At 47.6% G+C, this 17,405-nt stretch overlaps 1 protein-coding gene across 4 annotated transcripts in view; it reads left to right on the top strand.

Annotated features, from left to right (window-relative positions):
* Positions 1–3,874: 3,874 nt before the first annotated feature.
* The window catches only part of BCL2L1 (BCL2 like 1), a 51,255-nt gene continuing 37,724 nt past the window's right edge, over positions 3,875–17,405 (top strand). The window contains exons 1-2 of one of the 4 annotated variants that reach the window (XM_070381543.1): positions 3,875–3,965; positions 5,504–6,179. In XM_070381543.1, coding sequence (XP_070237644.1) covers positions 5,616–6,179 — 564 coding nt within the window. In that variant the 5' untranslated portion in view covers positions 3,875–3,965; positions 5,504–5,615. Of the gene's footprint in view, positions 4,080–4,356; positions 5,196–5,485; positions 6,180–17,405 lie in introns of those variants that run through there. The other 3 variants (XM_005887913.3, XM_070381542.1, XM_005887914.3) reach the window with 3 other exon arrangements.

Genomic DNA, 17,405 nt, shown 5'->3' with positions numbered 1-17,405 from the left:
TGGCCACTCGTTTCTGTTCCTCTTTAGTGTCTGCACAAGGGCTTTCTCCATTTTTCTTTTGTCTTTATCATATTGACTTCCCAGCCTTTTTTCTTATGTATGGTATTTAGAGTTGAGATGTCACAAATCTAATTTTGTGTATCTTTATCTTCATTTAACATTATACCATAAGCATCTCATCATCTAAATCTCAGCAAACATGTTTTTATAAACAGTATTTCTCAACTTTACAAAATATAGTCATGTTTAGATAATACAAAAAGTATAAAAAAGAAAATCAAATTATCCATAATTTGACTATGTAGCAATAACCACCTTTTTGCATGCTGGTATAATCTTTTCTACTATATGTTGCATGTAATGTACATTTTTAAATAAATTAGAATAATTCTCAGAATAGCTTTGTAACCTTTTTTCAAACTTCTATGGTTTGAATATTTTTCCACATCATGAAGTATGGTGTGAACTTAATCTATTTAAAGCATCACTCTTTTTACTGAACTTCTCAGTTTTTTCTATCCTGTGTTATAACATTGTATAAATATTTCCGTGGATAAACTTTGGTTGCACTTCATGTTTTTTCTTAAATTCAATTCCAATCAAAGATTATTTTTCAATGATCTTTCCAGAGTCTTTTTTTTTTTTTTTGATCATGTCATGCAGCGTGTGGGATCTCAGTTTCTTGTTCCCTAACCAAATATTGAACCCTCACCCCCTACATTGGAAGTGTGGAGTCTTAACTACTGGACCACCAGCGAAGTCCCTCCAGAACCATTTTTAAGGATCTTAATAAATTTTGGCAAAGTTCCCTTCCCCAAATGCTCTATCTTCCCCAAATATAAATCTCTTCATGCCTTTCTGTTCAAAAAGGATGGCTGGCTCCTCCAGTGCCTATTTAGTGTCCAGCACCCTCGGAAACACATTTGCATTGCTTCCTCTGCCACCACTTCCTCTCAGTCATCTTGGTTTATTTCTAAGACACATCTGCATCCTCTTGTTAACACTCCACACCTCTGCTCAGGCAGCACCTTCCACCTAAAATGCCCCTCAGCTACTCTGCCCTCTGCTGGGCTCCCAAAGCCCATCGTAGACCTTCAGAACAAAAGTTTCCACGTTGAAATGATTGTGACATCACAAGTTTTAATAAAGGAAATCAGATCATGTCCTGTGCCAGTTTAAAACCTTTCCCTGGAACATAATGAAAAGTTCAGAAATTGACACAAATACACTTGGGAATATAGACAATGGTAATGAGATATTTCAGGTGAGTTGGGAAAAGATAATGATACTGGGGTAACTGGATAGTTATTTGGAAAAAAATTTATGGATTCCTGCCTCACATCTTACACTGAAGGGAATTTATGATGGAACAAAGATTGAAATGTAAAATATGAAACCAAGTAGAAGAAAACAGAGAATTATTTTTAGAGTATCAAGCTGGAAAAAATCTTCATAAGAATGACATAGAACCTGGAAACCACAAAGGAAAAGACTCATACATTTAATTATATAGAAAATAAAAGTTTTCCCATGGCAATAAATAATACGTTGGGAAACTATTGATAACTTATATGTAGGGGAGAAAAAAAAAGGATAAACATTCTACAAATCAATGAGAAAAAAGTTCAACAGAAATACCAACTGAAAAAAAGGGCGAGCAAAATAAACAGAGAATTCATCAGAACAAAACCTCACCCCCCAAAAAGTCTCATATAAATATGAAAAATTGCTCAACTTCACTCAATAAAAAGAAATGAAAAATAAAAGTGCCTCTCAGTTTTTACCTATCAGATTGGTGAAGATAAAAAAGTTTGATAACACTCTGTGTAGCTCAGGATGTGAGGCAATAATCAGTCTCATGCTTTAATGGTGGGGACCAACTGGTGCAGCTGCTATGTAGAGCATGTTGCCAATATCCATTAAAACAAAACAAAAACAAATTCATATATTCAGTTACCGGCAATTCCACTTCCAGGAATTTACTTAACAGATAAACTCCCACATATGCAAAATAACCAATGAACAAGTTATACCTTTATTTATAATAAGATAAGACTGGAAACTACCTAATTGTCCCTAAATAGGGGATTGGGCAAGTGCATTACGGCATATCTTTATAAAGTGTTAGTGTCCTACTCTTCACGACCCCATGGACTATAGCCCACTGTCCATGGACTTCTCCAGGCAAGAATATTGGAGTCAGTAGCCATTCCCTTCCCCAAGGACTCTTCCCTATCCAGAGATCGAACCTGGATCTTCTGCATTGCAGGTGGATTCCTTACCGTCTGAGTCACCAGGGAAGCCCATATTTTTATGAAGTTGTGTGTTAATTTAAAAAATTAAGGGAGAGTTATATGGGAAAAGAATCCAAAAAAGAATGGATATATGTATAACTTTTTTTTTTGCTGTACATCTGAAATTAACACAACATAGTAAATCAATTATACTTAAATATTTAAGAAATAAAACAAAAAATCAGGGTAGACTGAAAACATAGCGCTCAGCAAAAAAAAGCAAGATGTAGAAGTGTTTATAGCAAGTTACCAGTTGTGTAAAACATTTTTACGTATACATTTGCTTGTGAATACAGTGACTGTCTCTGAAAGACTCCAGAAGAAAGGCTTAAGAGTGATGATCTCTGAGACTTGCCTGATGGTCCAGTGGTTAAGACTCTGTGCTCCCATTGCACGGAGCATGGGTTCAACCCCTGGTTGGGGAACTAAGATCCCACATGTCACACAGTCAGCAGAAAAATTAATTAATTAATTGTGATGATCTCTGTGAGGGGAATCAGGGATTAGAAAGCAGGAGCGGGAAGAGGACTTTCTATGCTCTTCGGTATATTTTAATATTCTATTTTCAATCAACTAAATTACCACAAAATAAAACTTTTCAATGTTTAGAATCAATTCCAACTCATTCCCACAGTCAACTTCTCAACATCCTTTCACATAGCATTTGCCCTCCCTCAGTCACAGTGCTTTTCCTTCAGTTTCTGGGACATGCCAGAAGCTTCCTCCCTCAGGACACGTTGTACAAGCCATTTCCTCTGCTAAGTCTGATGTTCTCTACACTCTTTCAACGGGTTGGCATATTCTTACACTTCTGGTCTTGGGTTCTATGTCATTTCTTCAAAGAGGCCATCTCTGGCACCCTACACAAACAATTAAAAAAACCGTTTAAAAAAATGTCTGTTTCCCTCACTGGTCCATTTTAATGGACCACCTATTCCTTCACCCTCTTTATGAAAATACCCTGATTTGTTTTCTTCAGAGCCATAGTCACTATTTGAAATTACCTTGTTTTCTCAGTCGGAGAAGGCAATAGCACCCCACTCCAGTACTCTTGCCTGGAAAATCCCATGAACGGAGGAGCCCGGCTCAGTTATTTACTATCTCTCTCCATCTCAAGGGTTTTAGTCTCTATGAAAGCATGGGTCATGTCTTGTCTTGTTCCTAAGTCTATTTTCAGCAACCCAAACAATAAATATTTGCCGAATGTATTTATGCAGCAAAGACTATGGACTTCACAAATAACTCTAAAATCACCACAATAACTCAAGGAGGGAGGCTGGTTTTTACTCTATTTTTAGAGTTAAGGATAACTGAGGCGCGCAGCAGTTGAGTAACTTGCCAAATTGGCAAGACTAGAATCCCAAACACAAGGTTCTTAGCCACAAGGCAACACTTTTTCGATATACAAACTGATCGGTGGATTAAACTGACCAAAAGAATGAATGGAAATGTGAATGTTTCCCTTGTGTGTCCGGAATCCTCAGATCTATCGCCAGGGGGCGCTCTCGCCCAGTTCTTGACGCCAGTCCTCCAGGCGCGCACTCCCTCTGCGTCTCGGGCTCGCGCGCGCTGCCGCGGCACCGGAAGTGACTGAGCTTGCAAGTTCCCCCGGCCTCTTCAGGGAAACTGAGGCCGGCTCGTTCGGAAGAGAGAGCGCGAGCCGTCAGCCAGGTAGGCCGGCCCCGGTCCGCAGCGCGGAACTTGGCCGCGAAGAGCACTCGCGCCCGGAAACGACCTGGCCGATGAAGGGGGTATGTGGCCCCCCACGGCTCGCGGGGCTCGCAGGTGAGAGCGCCGCCTCTCCTGTGCGTGGCAGGCGCTGCGCCCAATGGGAGCCCTCGCCGTTCTGCTTCCGTGCTACCTGGGCTCATTGATTGGCTACGCCTGGGCGGGCCGCCGGGGGCGAGACCCCACCTCCCAGAAAGGTCTAGGGGGCGCCCCTGAGGGAGAGCGGTTGCCTAGCAACGGGGCGGTGGCCAGGCGGGTACCCGGCCTAGCGCGCGGAGGAAGCCGCGAGGCCGCAGCCCACCCACCCCGGGCTCTAGAAAGGTGCAACCCCGGGCCCCTAAGCCCTCCCGGGGGTGCCAAGAAGCCGACCTGGGCCTGTCCCCAGGAAAACGTAGTCTCAGCTGTGGGGGCTCTCGAGCAGGCCTCGACCCTTGTCTCTGACCGGTGGAGAGGCTCGGCGCCTCACCCTCGCCGGGTCTTTGTGCAGGGCGCCGGCGGCCATTGTGTCCGTGCGGGGAATGGAGGACCCGGCAATCCCCCACCGCCACCGCCACGACCAGGGCCTTTGGGGAATTCAAAGAAAGCCAGCGGCGTTTCTGGGGGGTCTCCGGCTTTCAGCCTCCCAGAAAGACCCGGGGATGGCCTTTCCAAACTCAGACCGCAGATCTAAGGCAGTGTTCCCCTCCCTCTGTTTCTCATCGAAACCTTGAGCCCCATCGAGAAGTCCCTTCAGGGTTTCTTCGGAAGCCTCACCCAGGGCTGATACTGAAATAGAAAAAAAACAAAAACTAAACCTCACACCAGCCACCTCCGAGAGAGTTCTCCTAGCTCCCAGTAGGAGGCGGAGAGCCAAGGGGCGTGCAAGAGCGAGGGGGCTGGGCTCCCGGGTGGCAGGAGGCCGCGGCTGCTAAGCGGCCGCCCTCGATCGGGGCGATGGAGGAGGAAGCAAGCGAGGGGGCCGGTTCTTGAGCTTCGTAATTCCTGTGTCGCCTCCTGAGCTCTCAGTCCGCCGGGTCGCATGATCCCTCCAGCCGGAGCTGCTTTTTTTGCCAGCCGCCGCCGCGAGGCCGGTTGACTTACCGGCATCCCCGCTGCCACCTCCTCTCCCACCTATGATACAAAAGATCTTCCGGGGGCTGCACCTGCCTGCCGTCGCCTGAGACGGATTTGAATGTAGGTGGTGAGGGGGTATGGGGGTGGGGGGCAGACTGCCCATGGGGGTGACTTTTCGAGGAAGACATTTCAGAGAAAAGGGGGTGGCTGGGATAAAAGGGGAGGGGAAAAAAAAGGTCAGTGTGATGATTCAGAGCCCACTGGTGCTTTCAAATTGACTTCATCGAAGTACCTGGGAAGCTAGACCCAGATCTTCATAAGAGCGGCAAAGAACCCAGTTCAAGTACCTGGAGTGGGGAATGGGATGTTGTAGGTAAATGGCTTGCATATTCATTTTTTTACCCCTGAAGCTCTTTCTCTCCCTTCAGAACCTTGTCTTGGCTTTGGATCTTCGAAGAGAACCACTAAGCAGAGACCAGACCCAGTGAGTGAGCAGGTGTTTTGGACAATGGACTGGCGGAGCCCATCCTTATTATAAAAATGTCTCAGAGTAACCGGGAGCTGGTGGTTGACTTTCTCTCTTACAAGCTTTCCCAGAAAGGATACAGCTGGAGTCAGTTTAGTGATGTGGAAGAGAACAGAACTGAGGCCCCAGAAGGGACAGAATCAGATATGGAAACCCCCAGTGCCATCAATGGCAACGCATCCTGGCACCTGGCGGATAGCCCTGCTGTGAATGGAGCCACTGGCCACAGCAGAAGCTCGGATGCCCGGGAAGTGATCCCCATGGCAGCGGTGAAGCAAGCCCTGAGGGAGGCAGGCGATGAGTTTGAACTGAGGTACCGACGGGCATTCAGCGACCTGACGTCCCAGCTCCACATCACCCCAGGGACAGCATATCAGAGCTTTGAACAGGTAGTGAATGAACTCTTCCGGGACGGGGTGAACTGGGGTCGCATTGTGGCCTTTTTCTCCTTCGGTGGGGCACTGTGCGTGGAAAGCGTAGACAAGGAGATGCAGGTATTGGTGAGTCGGATCGCAACTTGGATGGCCACTTACCTGAATGACCACCTAGAGCCTTGGATCCAGGAGAACGGCGGCTGGGTAAGAACCACGCCCCTTACATATTCATTTTCCTTGGCTTCTGGTCAAATCCCCAACAACCTTTCCCCCTGTGTCTGTTGTGCTGGGTGATTATTATTGTTTGTTAAGGAGACATAATTGGCCTCATTGTATCACAGAGATTAACTTCTGAAATACAGATAACCTAGTTCTGTGAGGACCAGACATCTTCATTCTGTCTTCCTCGTGACCCTACTCTGTCATACTTGTGTTCCAGTTTCTCTGCAGAAGATAACATAGCCTGTGTGTTCATTTGGCCCCAAACCTTTGAGAATGCAAAGGTAACAGGTTACCCCTCACCCTGACATAATGGCTCATGATGTTAAGGGGGTGATGAGTGGAATGCCTGGAGAAGATAGTGAGTATCAGTGACCCACCAGCCCCTTCAGTCTTACTCCCTTGAGATGTCAATCCTGTCCTGGGCTTCCCTCCTCTAAATCAGGTTCCCTTTATTTCAGAGTTTGCATGGCCTGGCTTTGCATCCCTCTGGCTTGGATGGCTGAGGATTGATTTTAGGTTGTAAGCTGCGCCAGTGGGCCAGTTGTGTTTGTCCTATGGCCCATGTTTATTGGCTCTAAAGTATGTGACTTTTCTGTGTGGTTGGCCAGTTTGCGGAGCGCTTGCTGTGTCACGCATAAGCCCAGGGACTTTGCACCTCACTGCCTGGGTTGGTTGGGGAGCTCCAGCTGTTATGCTTGTCACTTTTCTGCCACGGCCCTGGGGCCTCTTCACTGAGCACTGTTTGCTGGCAATGCAAGAACCTGGTCTTTGGGGCTCCTTGGCACATTGAGATTCAGTGACAGACTTCAGAAACAAACTGACACGGGTGTGAGTCCCAGCCCCGTCACTTAACTAGGTGTGTGACCTTGGACAGGCCAGTTTACCTTGAGCCTCAGGTTCTTCCACTAAAAAAATGTGGCCAACCCTCCTTGCCTTGCAGTCCTTGTAAATCTTGGAGCTGATGTGAGCATAGCGACAGGAAGTTTGCTCTAGTAGTTATTGTCAGATCCAGGTACACTTTCTGAACCCGAGTCGTGCCTCATTCCTTTGCCAGGGAAGAGAATTCCCTTGCCCTGATATCACCAAGTCAGGATGAGCTGGTGTGGAGGGATTCTTTACCTGTGGTCACTGTCAGCAGCTTTTGCTCTTTTGCAGTGAACTCAGTCATATCTCCCCGCTTATCTCCCTGCCTCAGGGAGGTGTAGGGCTTATGAGAGGTATTCATTCTGTCCTTCAGAAATTGAGCAGGCTGTGGAAAATAAGTCATCTATTGAAGGAGCTGAGGTGGAAAGGGCCACGCACCATGGACTCAGGAATGTTGAGAATGCAATTATCCAGAGGCTGGGCCTAGGGTGTGGCAGCCACTTCAGTTTACCACTGAGCAAGGGACCTCCAGGTACACCACCCCCTGTCTTATTTCCCATTTCTTTGCAACTTCATCAACTCTTCCTACTGCCAGTTCTTATAAAAAGCAGAGTAGAGGTCAGATGACCGGGGTGGGGCTGGGAAGGTAAAGGTGGAGGTCTTTCTTTGGCTAAGACTGACCCGACTTGAAAGCCTTTCAGTAAATGAACTCCCTGGGGGAATAAATGATTAAATAGTTCCTGTTGGTTTGTGTGATGACCTCTCTTATTCCTGCCTGCTTTGATTTTCTTTAGGGGCAAATATTTGTTTAACTTACTACAGGAGGGACAGGATTCCAGTGTTTCCGACGCACCCTCTGAGGCCTAAGTAGGGACTTGGGCCATTTGCCCCTCACTGTTATCTCTGGCTGGTGGTCCTAATACCATGTGGGTTGTGGCCAACTGTTAACAAAAGGCAACATGGGAGAGGTTCCTGGCCTGCCAGCCAGTGTCTAAGAGTGCCACCTGGACCAGAGAGTTGTTAGTCACCCAGTGTTACGTGTGGAAAGAGGTCTTCGACACAGCAACACTGGGCAAGATCATTAGATCACCACTGGATTGACATTCCATCTTCTGCTGTCTCTTTGCCCAAGAGTTACCAGAGCCCGTTGGACAGCATACCATATGTTACTTCCTCTTGGTGGACAGAGAGGATATGTGCAGAAGAGCCAGTTATGTCAGAACCATTTCTGGGCACGTGTTCTTCCCAAGGCCAAGAGATAGAGAACATGTGACATTGGGATCCTTTGGGTAGAAGGTACCCGCCCACTTCCTCTCAGGGACCATTCTATTTGAGCTGCACACTGGCTGCTGCAGTGGCATCTCATAACCTTCCTGGAGGCTGTGCCTGGGGAATCCATGAATGTCAGAATTATGGGCCATTCCACTCTGGGATATGCTCTAAATTTAGCATCCTTGCAGGAAAGGAAAAGGAAATGTGCTTTTATGGAGTATATCTTATGCATGAGGCATTGTATTAGGTCTTTTACTTATGCAGCCAAAATTCACTGAGCATCTTCTGTGAAGCAGGCATGTGCTAGGTATTGGCTATAAGCCAAATATGGTACTTTATCTCATGGAAATAACATGCTATTTCATATACTCCACACAATAACTTTCTAAGATAGGTAGGTTTATTCTCAGTTTATATATGAAGCTCCTGGTAGCTTAAATGACTGGCCCCAAGTATTCCTCAGCCAGTTAGGTGACTGAGTGAGAATTTACCCCAGGTGGGCCTAATTCCAAAGCCTATAATCTCTTCCCCTCCATATCACATTGTCTTAGGAGTAATAATGTGAGCCAGAGACGCTGTTGGGCCAAGCAAAACATGCCTGTGGAGGTGTTCACTTGAGTCTGTGATGCTGGCCTTGTTCAGGAACTGCAGGAAGAACAGCACCTGTGTTGGCAGTAGCAGGCTGCCAGAGGCATGTATGCAGCTTCTAGATTCTGTCACTGGTAAAACTCAAGTCAGTATCAGGATTTTGCCCAGTGAGAGTGGGCTTCTTGTTAATTTTTTGTTAAAACCGTCTCTGGCCCTCCCGGCAGGTAAGAATTACGTGCATAAAGGGAGAAGATGGCCTACTCCAAGTATGTCTGCTTAATTGTGGGTGATGCCCCAAGGACTGGAATTCCTCATCTATATAGCCACACCACTGCCTACCTAGAGTCCCCTGGCGAGGTGCTGAACCTGTTTGTCTCTCTTGTCCATTCATCTCTCCCACCTGTAAAGTGAACTAATGATAGCCACCTGCCATAGCTTGACTCTAGTAAATGATGTAGAACAAAGGCTCTCCTGGGCCCTAATTGTATGGTGGAGGCACTTCTTTTAATGAGTGGGCTACCTGGCTCCAAAAACTGAACTTTGACCCCAGAGTTTCTTGAGACACAAAGCCAGCCCTTGAGGTACTCAACCAGAACAGCAGAGATTGAATGTTTCTGGGGCTTTCCAATGGGAATGTGGACAGTTGGGTGGTCGGACCCAGGTGGGCCAGGCCATTTTGGGATCACTGTCCCTGGGAAACCCCTTAGCTTGATGGAAACACATTGTTGAACAGTTTTTGGGGGGTGGGGGAAGAAAACATCATTTGGCCTTTCCCCAGGCTGCATGGCTCTGTGGTCTTCTAGTTTCTGTAGGTTTCTTCTTGACTGTTCTGGCTTCATTGGCACTGATGTATGCTTTGCTGAAGCACCTCAGCGACCTTTGCAGATCTCAGCAGCTGTTGGCAATTCTGCGGTTTTCTTGGGGAAACCCCATTAGAAACCCCAAACGTGGAAATTTTTAGTAATCTCATTCAGGTCCCAAAGTGAGGTAGAAGTGTCTCAGGGGCTCCCCCTCAAAACACTCGGTTCTTCTGGAGGTACATTTGAAGTTGCCCTTAAAACTCCATCACCATCATAGGGTTTTCCAGGCTTCCTAGGATTGATTTCCGCAGTAGCCCCACAGAGCCCTTCAGCTTCTGGTAGAAAATCACCCCAGGTTTTTTCAGGGGCCTTCAGTGGAACCTGCAGGGTTTTCTCGGTTTTTGTGTGGGCTACCGGAAGGTGCAGTTGTTAGTTATCCCTTCCCCAGCAGGTATCTGTCCTGAGGCTAGAGGCTTGAGCATCCTTCCTGGTTTTTTCCAGTGCCCTCAGCCTTCCATCACAGGGCTTTCTTTCAGCAGCCATGATTTTGTCTGGGTTTACCATGGATAGATTTAGGGGTAATTCCCAGTGAGCTGCTCTTCTACGGAAACATAATCTCCTACTGCCTTAATTAGCCGGGCTCTCTCCCCGCCCCCAACCTAATTCCGTGGAGTCCTCCCCAAGGACTCCCTCTCTTTTCTTTGAAGGAGTCAGTCTGCTCCTGGATCCACTTCTCTTCTGTCTCCCTGGCCGACAGTCTGTCTTCCCTGTTCCCAGTTGGCAGATCTGAGTCAGACAGTCCCAGTGGGTTTTTTTGTTTAGCCTGGGGACAAGAAGACCCAGGAGACCAGGATCACTGGTTTCAAATATCTGCAGGAAGAGGGGCTAAGCCTTTTTTTAGTATGGTACAGGAGAGCTTGGGTAGGTTAATCACACTGATAGAGTTTAAATTAGTATAAAGACATTTCTGACACTACCACACCTCTATTAGGTTTAGGAATTTCCTGAGAGTAGAGTTCCACGTCTTGTCAATACTTGTTTAATTGACATGGAGCAGAGGCCTTAGGCATAGCAGGTATGTAATGAAAGAGAAGCTCACTAAATTTCTGAAGAAACAGACACTTATCAAACCAGAATAATAGTAATGGGAATTGCCCTTTATCTAATTATTTATGCATTGATTCAGATAGTATTAATTGAGCTCCTGTTGTGTGTCAGGCTGTCCTAGGCACTGGTGGTACAGCATTACATAAAATTACATTTCTATGTCGGGAGCTCATATTCTAATGGGGAGAAACAGACAACATGTAATTGTTGTTGTTTAGTCTCTAAGTTGTGTCCAACTCTTTGCGACTCCGTGGACTGTAACCCTCCAGGCTCCTCTGTCCATGGCATTTCCCAAGCAAGAATACTGGAGTGGGTTGCCATTTCCTTCTCCAGGGTGTCTTCCCAACCCAGGGATCCAACCCAGATCTCCTGCATTGGCAGGCAGATTCTTTACTTCTCAGGCACCTGCTGCTGCTGCTGCTGCTGCTAAGTCGCTTCAGTCATGTCCGACTCTGCGACCCCATAGATGGCAGCCCACCAGGCTCCCCGTCCCTGGGATTCTCCAGGCAAGAACACTGGAGTGGGTTGCCATTTCCTTCTCCAATGCATGAAAGAGAAAAGTGAAAGTGAAGTTGCTCAGTCGTGTCTGACTCTTAGCGACCCCATGGACTGCAGCCTACCAGGCTCCTCCGTCCATGGGATTTTCCAGGCAAGAGTACTGGAGTGCGTCGCCAGTGCCTTCTCCTGTCAGCCAACTGGGAAGCCCCAATTATATACATATGTAACATATATCAGTTGAGACTAAGTGCTATGAAGAAAATAAAGTACATTGAGGCATGCCTAGCAAAGGAGATAAGGCTGCAGTTTTAAAAGAGTGTCTAGGGAAGGCATCACTGAAAGGTAATATTTCAGCCAAGACTTGAAGAAGGTAAGTTGGTGGTTAATGTGGGTTCCTTTAGAGAGTGTGTTATAAGCAGAGGGATGGACTCAGAAGGGAGTGTGCTGGCCAGGCTCAAGGATGAAAGAGAAGGCCAGTGCAGCTGGGGAGAATACAGCAAGAGAAAGAGTGGTCAGAGGGGAGAGGGAAGAGGGGAGAGTGGGTGGAATTGAGGGGGCAGAGTAGCCAGGGGCCAGTCTCTTAGCGTATCACAGGCCGTGATGAGGACTCGACTTTGGCTGAATGAGAGCCCAGGAAAAGATCAGGAGCAGGGATGAGCTCCACAAGTTCTGAATTCCACAGGGGAACCCAGCAAAGAGGCTGGCGCAGCAGTCAAGTGAGAAAGAAGAGTGGCTTGAATCAGGAGGTAGAGGTGGAAATGGTGAAAAGGGACTAAGGAACAAGACCAGACTCACATGGCGTATTGATGGGTCCGACCACCTTGAAAGCCACATTTTTTAACCACTTAGCTTAGCAGTCATAGAATCAGGTTTAAGTATGCTAGATGTTCTTTGGAGATAGTCTCTCCAAATGTGGTATCCTGAATGGCCCTTCCCTCTAGCACTCTTGCTTCTGAATAATTGCACCGCGTCTGGATTGAGGTCCCAGTTCACTTGTGTCTAGCTCTGTGACCTTGGGCAAGCTTCTTGAACTCTCTGAACCTTAGGGCAGGTATTATCTGCTTCACAAAGACCTAACGAGATCTGCCTGAGACGCATAGAGTCTGACAGTAGTTGGTATCGTAATTCTGACCATTTTTGCACAGAGCTTGTGTCAGAGACCTATTCACAGAATCTGCAATATCTGTTCTCCCTTGTTTGGACTCCACAGTGACCTGGCACACCCTTAGGGCAGGCAGGCAGGCCCCGGCAGTGTTCCTGTCCTGCCAGGAGCTCTGTAGTGCTGCTTTGCCATGTTAGTCAAATGCTGGTCTTTGTTAGGATCCCAGTTCTAGTCTCAAATCTGCCTCAGCTCACTGTTTCACCTTGGCTACATCACTTCTAGGCCCCAGTTTCCCATCTATAAGATGGAGGTTTGAAGTTGAGTCTAGGAATCCTGCTTCTCAATGGCCCTAGGCCTTGTGGTGGGTTCCACCATTGTGGCATATTTCATGATAGTTATGCTGTAGGATGGCTCTTTCCAGGGATCAAACCCATGGCCCCTGCAGTGGAAGCTCGGGGCCTAACCACTGGACTGCCAGTAATTCCCCCCACCTTGCCTTTTTGATGCTTATAACCGACAACCCGGGAGGTGAGCAGAGGGAAATCAGGCTGAGAAAGATGAAGTGACTTGCCCATCAGGAGGAAGATGCAGGGTTTGGGCTTTCAGATCTAGATTTGATCACTTGTATGCTGTGTGACCTAGGGCAAGTCTTTTACCTTGTAAATGGCTGTAATAATGGTGCCGTGTTCTGAAGATTTAGTGAGTTAATTCCTGTCGTATGGCTCTGCATAGTGACGGTTAGTATCAGCAGTCACATCCTAGGGTTCCTTCAATCACATTTATTACATACTGATTTTTGTAAATAGTATTTTTGCAGAAAGAAACTGCCTTTGGGACCTTCTGCCTCATGGTTTCACCCCTGATGAGACTCAGGCCAAGCCAGAGCTTTGAGACTGGCTCCCCACTGCAGCACTTTTTGGTCAGACTCCAGAGCTCCCCTCGGAACTAGAGGTTTTTTTCTCCCTCTTCAGGAAATGCCATTGCAGTGACTTCCATGGACTGCTTCCTGTCCCAGCCCTGCAGCCGGATTCTTGCTGGCTAGAGTGTGGAAATTGGAAAGTAATATTCCTAAAGGCTCTCCCCACGCACAGACTCCTTTTTTGCCCATGTCTCTCCCTTTCCTCTTGTCAGTTTCTTTGTTCCCTCCCCTTTGACCCTTCACCGTCTTCTCTCTCCAGCTCACGATCATCCCTTTCAGATTTAGAAAATGCTTTCCACTGAGTTCTGTCACACCTTTCCACCCACCCTTCGAAGGGGGTTGTCCAAACTCCTGGATTCTCTCCTGGCTCCACACTAAGTAGCAGTTAGTAGTAGTCTTGAACTTCCCCTAGAGGGACATGAAACCTGTCACTTGCGGTGCCCTATGTCATCCATTAACCCTCAGGGGTCCCCACCCCACCCCCTGCACAGGCCTGGGACTCCTCAGAGGTTTGGCAGGTAGAAATCCTACCTCTTGGAGACGATTGATGGAGGGTCGAGTGGAGCCTGCCACCCCCTCCCCGCGGTCACCTTTCAGGAGGAAGCTAAAAGATTGAAAACCTTGTTGGACAATCATCTGAGGAATAGAAGCTAGCCTGGGAGGGAATTGGAAGGCAGTCAACTATGCCTCAGATCCTTTGTTCCGCTCTTGAAAGGGAAACATTCCCCTCCCTCCTCCCTGGCCACACACACGTGCCTTTGTTCCCCCGAGTCAGGCGGGGCCGGGAACACTGTGTCCTTCCAAGGAGCCTGACTGGCCTCCCCAGAGGCTGGCCTCTTGGTCAGCAGGACTGAAGTTTTTGCTCAGGAACCCTCAGCCTCATGTCCTTTCTATAGAAGAGTCTTTCTGCCAGAGGCTGAGAACTTGCCTACAAACAGCTGCCCAGGGACTTCCCTGGAACTCTTCCACAGGATGCCCGTGTCCCAGGATTATACAGTCCCTCCCTCTTATTCCACTTGGTGATTAATATTATTGTTAATGTTACTATTAATAGCACCTAACATTTATCAAGTGCTTATTGTATGCCAGGCATTGTTCACAATGCTTTACATGTACTAATTTATTCCATTCGTAGACAATATTCTGAAGTTGTTGCTATTATTATCCCTGTTTTTCAAACAAGGCAACTGAGGTACAGAGATGTTAAGTAGCTTATGCAGGGTAGCACGGTTAGTAAGTGGCAAAGCCTACAAGGGTAATTTCCAAGCTCCCCCTTTTAAACACTGCACTGCACCCCCTTCCCCGAAGGTGTCTGAATGGTTGTTGGCGTTTATCCAGTGCTTACTATGTGGCAGGGCTTTCCCCAGCTTCATTTCTGTGTTACTGTCCAACAACCTCAGCATTACTGGACAGTGAGATTTGGGGGGACTCAGCTAGTAAGAAGCAGAGTTAAGATTTGAAACCACGTCTGGCTTACTCGAAGCCTGTGTTCTTTATCTCTAAACCATCTTAAAAACCCTGCCAGGTTGGTAGTGTCATCTTCACGGTAGAGTTGAGAAGACTGAGTCTCAGAGAAAAGTGGCATGCTCGGAGCCTCGCAGACTATTGTTACCAGGATGACCGGGGATTCAAACCTGAGGTGCTTGTCTTCACGACACTTTACTGCCTTAGTGGTCTGTAGCATGATGATAACCGTTTTTATGTGCATGATAACACTTTATAATTTACGTCTTTGTATAAAGATGATGTGTATACATCATTTCATAGTGAAGTGAGTGATGTGGGTATGTTCAGTTCCATTTCAGGGAGGAAACTACAGCAGGAGTCTTATCCCACAGTAAATGGCTTAGAATTCTTTTAACTCACTCTTATCGATGTTGCTTTTAGTAAGTCTGGATTCATTGCTCAGAGCTGTCCTGAGTTTTGTTTCATTTGTTAAATCAGCAAATACTGGTGCATGCTTTATTTGTGCTGAGTGCTGGGCATGCTGTGGGTACTGCAGTGAGGGGCCTGGGTGCCCTTCCTCAATGATCTGTTTCCATGCCCCACACCCTGGGCCATGCTGGTGTGTTCTTCTGCCATCTGAGTCAGTCTGTGTGCGGCACCCAGCTGTTCCCTCAGCTCCCAGACACACCAGGCAAGGCTCGTTACAGGATGTATTGATCACTTTCTACAAAACCTTAGATAAAACTCTGCACTCAGATTTGAAGCTTAGCTTAATTTCTCGCTGGTGGTGCTGCTGCACTATCCGAATCAGCTTTCCAGCCTCATCCACACATCTGAGAGAATAGTACCAGCCCGAAGAGTAAGCAAGGCTCAAATGAGAAAGTAAAATGCATAAGTGTTCCTTAGTAATAACGACAGACGCTGTGTGTTGAGTGCTTGCTCTGTGCCAGGTTCTATGTTTATGCCCTGACATAATCATCCTCTTTGGTCCTCACAACTGCTTTGGTATGAAGATGGAGAATTCAGAGCTTCAAGAGGCCCTATAGCATGTCCAGAGTGACTCACCTTGTAAGAGGCAGAGCTGGGTCTTGCACTCAGCTGTATCTGATACCAAAGCCTACCCTCAAACCACAGCGTCATTGTTTCTCTGCAGGCCCAGACTGGCTTATTTCACCCCTGAGTACCTGGCACAGGGCCTAGGGTTGGGCACAGGCTTGGCCAGGATTTGCTCAATGAACATGAAGGGTTGTTATTATTAGATGCAGGTTAGGCTACAAACAGAGAAGGCGATGGCACCCCACTCCAGCACTTTCGCCTGGAAAATCCCATGGACGGAGGAGCCTGGTAGGCTGCAGTCCATGGGGTCGCTAGGAGTCGGACAGGACTGAGCGGCTTCACTTTCACTTTTCACTTTCATGCATTGGAGAAGGAAATGGCAACCCACTCCAGTGTTCTTGCCTGGAGAATCCCAGGGACAGGGGAGCCTGGTGGGCTGCCGTCTATGGGGTCGCACAGAGTCGGACACTGAAGCGACTTAGCAACAGGCTAAAAAATGTCCTTAAGGGAGCAAACTCATTTAAAGCAGTAGGAATACACTCACAGCCCTTGGTGAACGGCTCCAGGCAAACGATGCCAAATCTGTAGTGTAGGCTCCAGAAATGGAAGAGGACAGACCCGCTGGCCACATCCCACGGGTACCTGGACCTCCGCCAAACCAGCCCACTCCCACCATCAGCTACTCAGTTGGTGACTCGGCCCAGTGGCCTCCACCCTCAGCCTGCATCATCCTGTGCTCCTTCTCCGTCGCCAGCTGCACTGCCAGCTCAGACCCTCTTCTGTGCCGATAGTGGAAAGTGTCAGGAAGGAGAAAGTTCACTAGAGGCTTGAATGATAGCTTTCCCAGCAGTAGGACTTTTGTGCAGTTCACACCAAGTCCTCGGTTTCCTCGTCCATAAAATGAAAGGTAGTAGTCATCCCTTAATGAAGATAGCAGTGGTGATCTTTTTTGCTCGGGCTTGCATGGATCACTCTTTCCCTAGATCTGATCAGGGCTGTCTTAGCATTTAGGTCTCAACTCAAATGTCACCTCTCCAGAGGCCACCTGTGTTTACCTCCTTACTGTCTGTCTCCTTTTGTAAAACCTAAGCTCCCAGAGTGCAGGAGTTTTGTCTCATGTTTCCTTCATCCCCAGCATCTCTCATAATGCTTGGCACAAGGGGTCCACTCAGCAAATACTTACTGAAGGAGTGAGTGACTAGCCCACCTAGCATGGTGCCTGAATACAGTATGCTCAGTTAGGCGTCGTTACTACCTCCGAGGAAGATGTGGAGCATGAAGGCTTACAGTAGGTGAAAAGAATGTGGCAAGGGCAGCTTTGGTAGGTAAGAGCAGTGCAGACAGAAGTGGAGGCTGAAATGTGTAGGAAGCATTTGGGCGACAGTGAGGGGGCAGACCGGCAGAAGAGGGTCTGGGTTGTCATAAAGCCGGTAAGGGAGAAGGGAATGGTGACTGATGGTGGGAGCCTGTGGACAGAGGGACGGGATAGTTGGCAGTAGAGGTGGGCCAGCTGGGGAGAGGCCCAGCACCAGAGTGATGCAGCCAGGTCCCTAGTC

This window comes from Bos mutus, chromosome 13 (assembly GCF_027580195.1).
Source record: "Bos mutus isolate GX-2022 chromosome 13, NWIPB_WYAK_1.1, whole genome shotgun sequence".
In the NCBI taxonomy this organism is placed as follows: Eukaryota; Metazoa; Chordata; class Mammalia; order Artiodactyla; family Bovidae; genus Bos; species Bos mutus.
The sequence above is the reverse complement of the archived record's forward strand: the minus strand, read 5'-3'. Positions and strand labels throughout refer to the sequence as shown.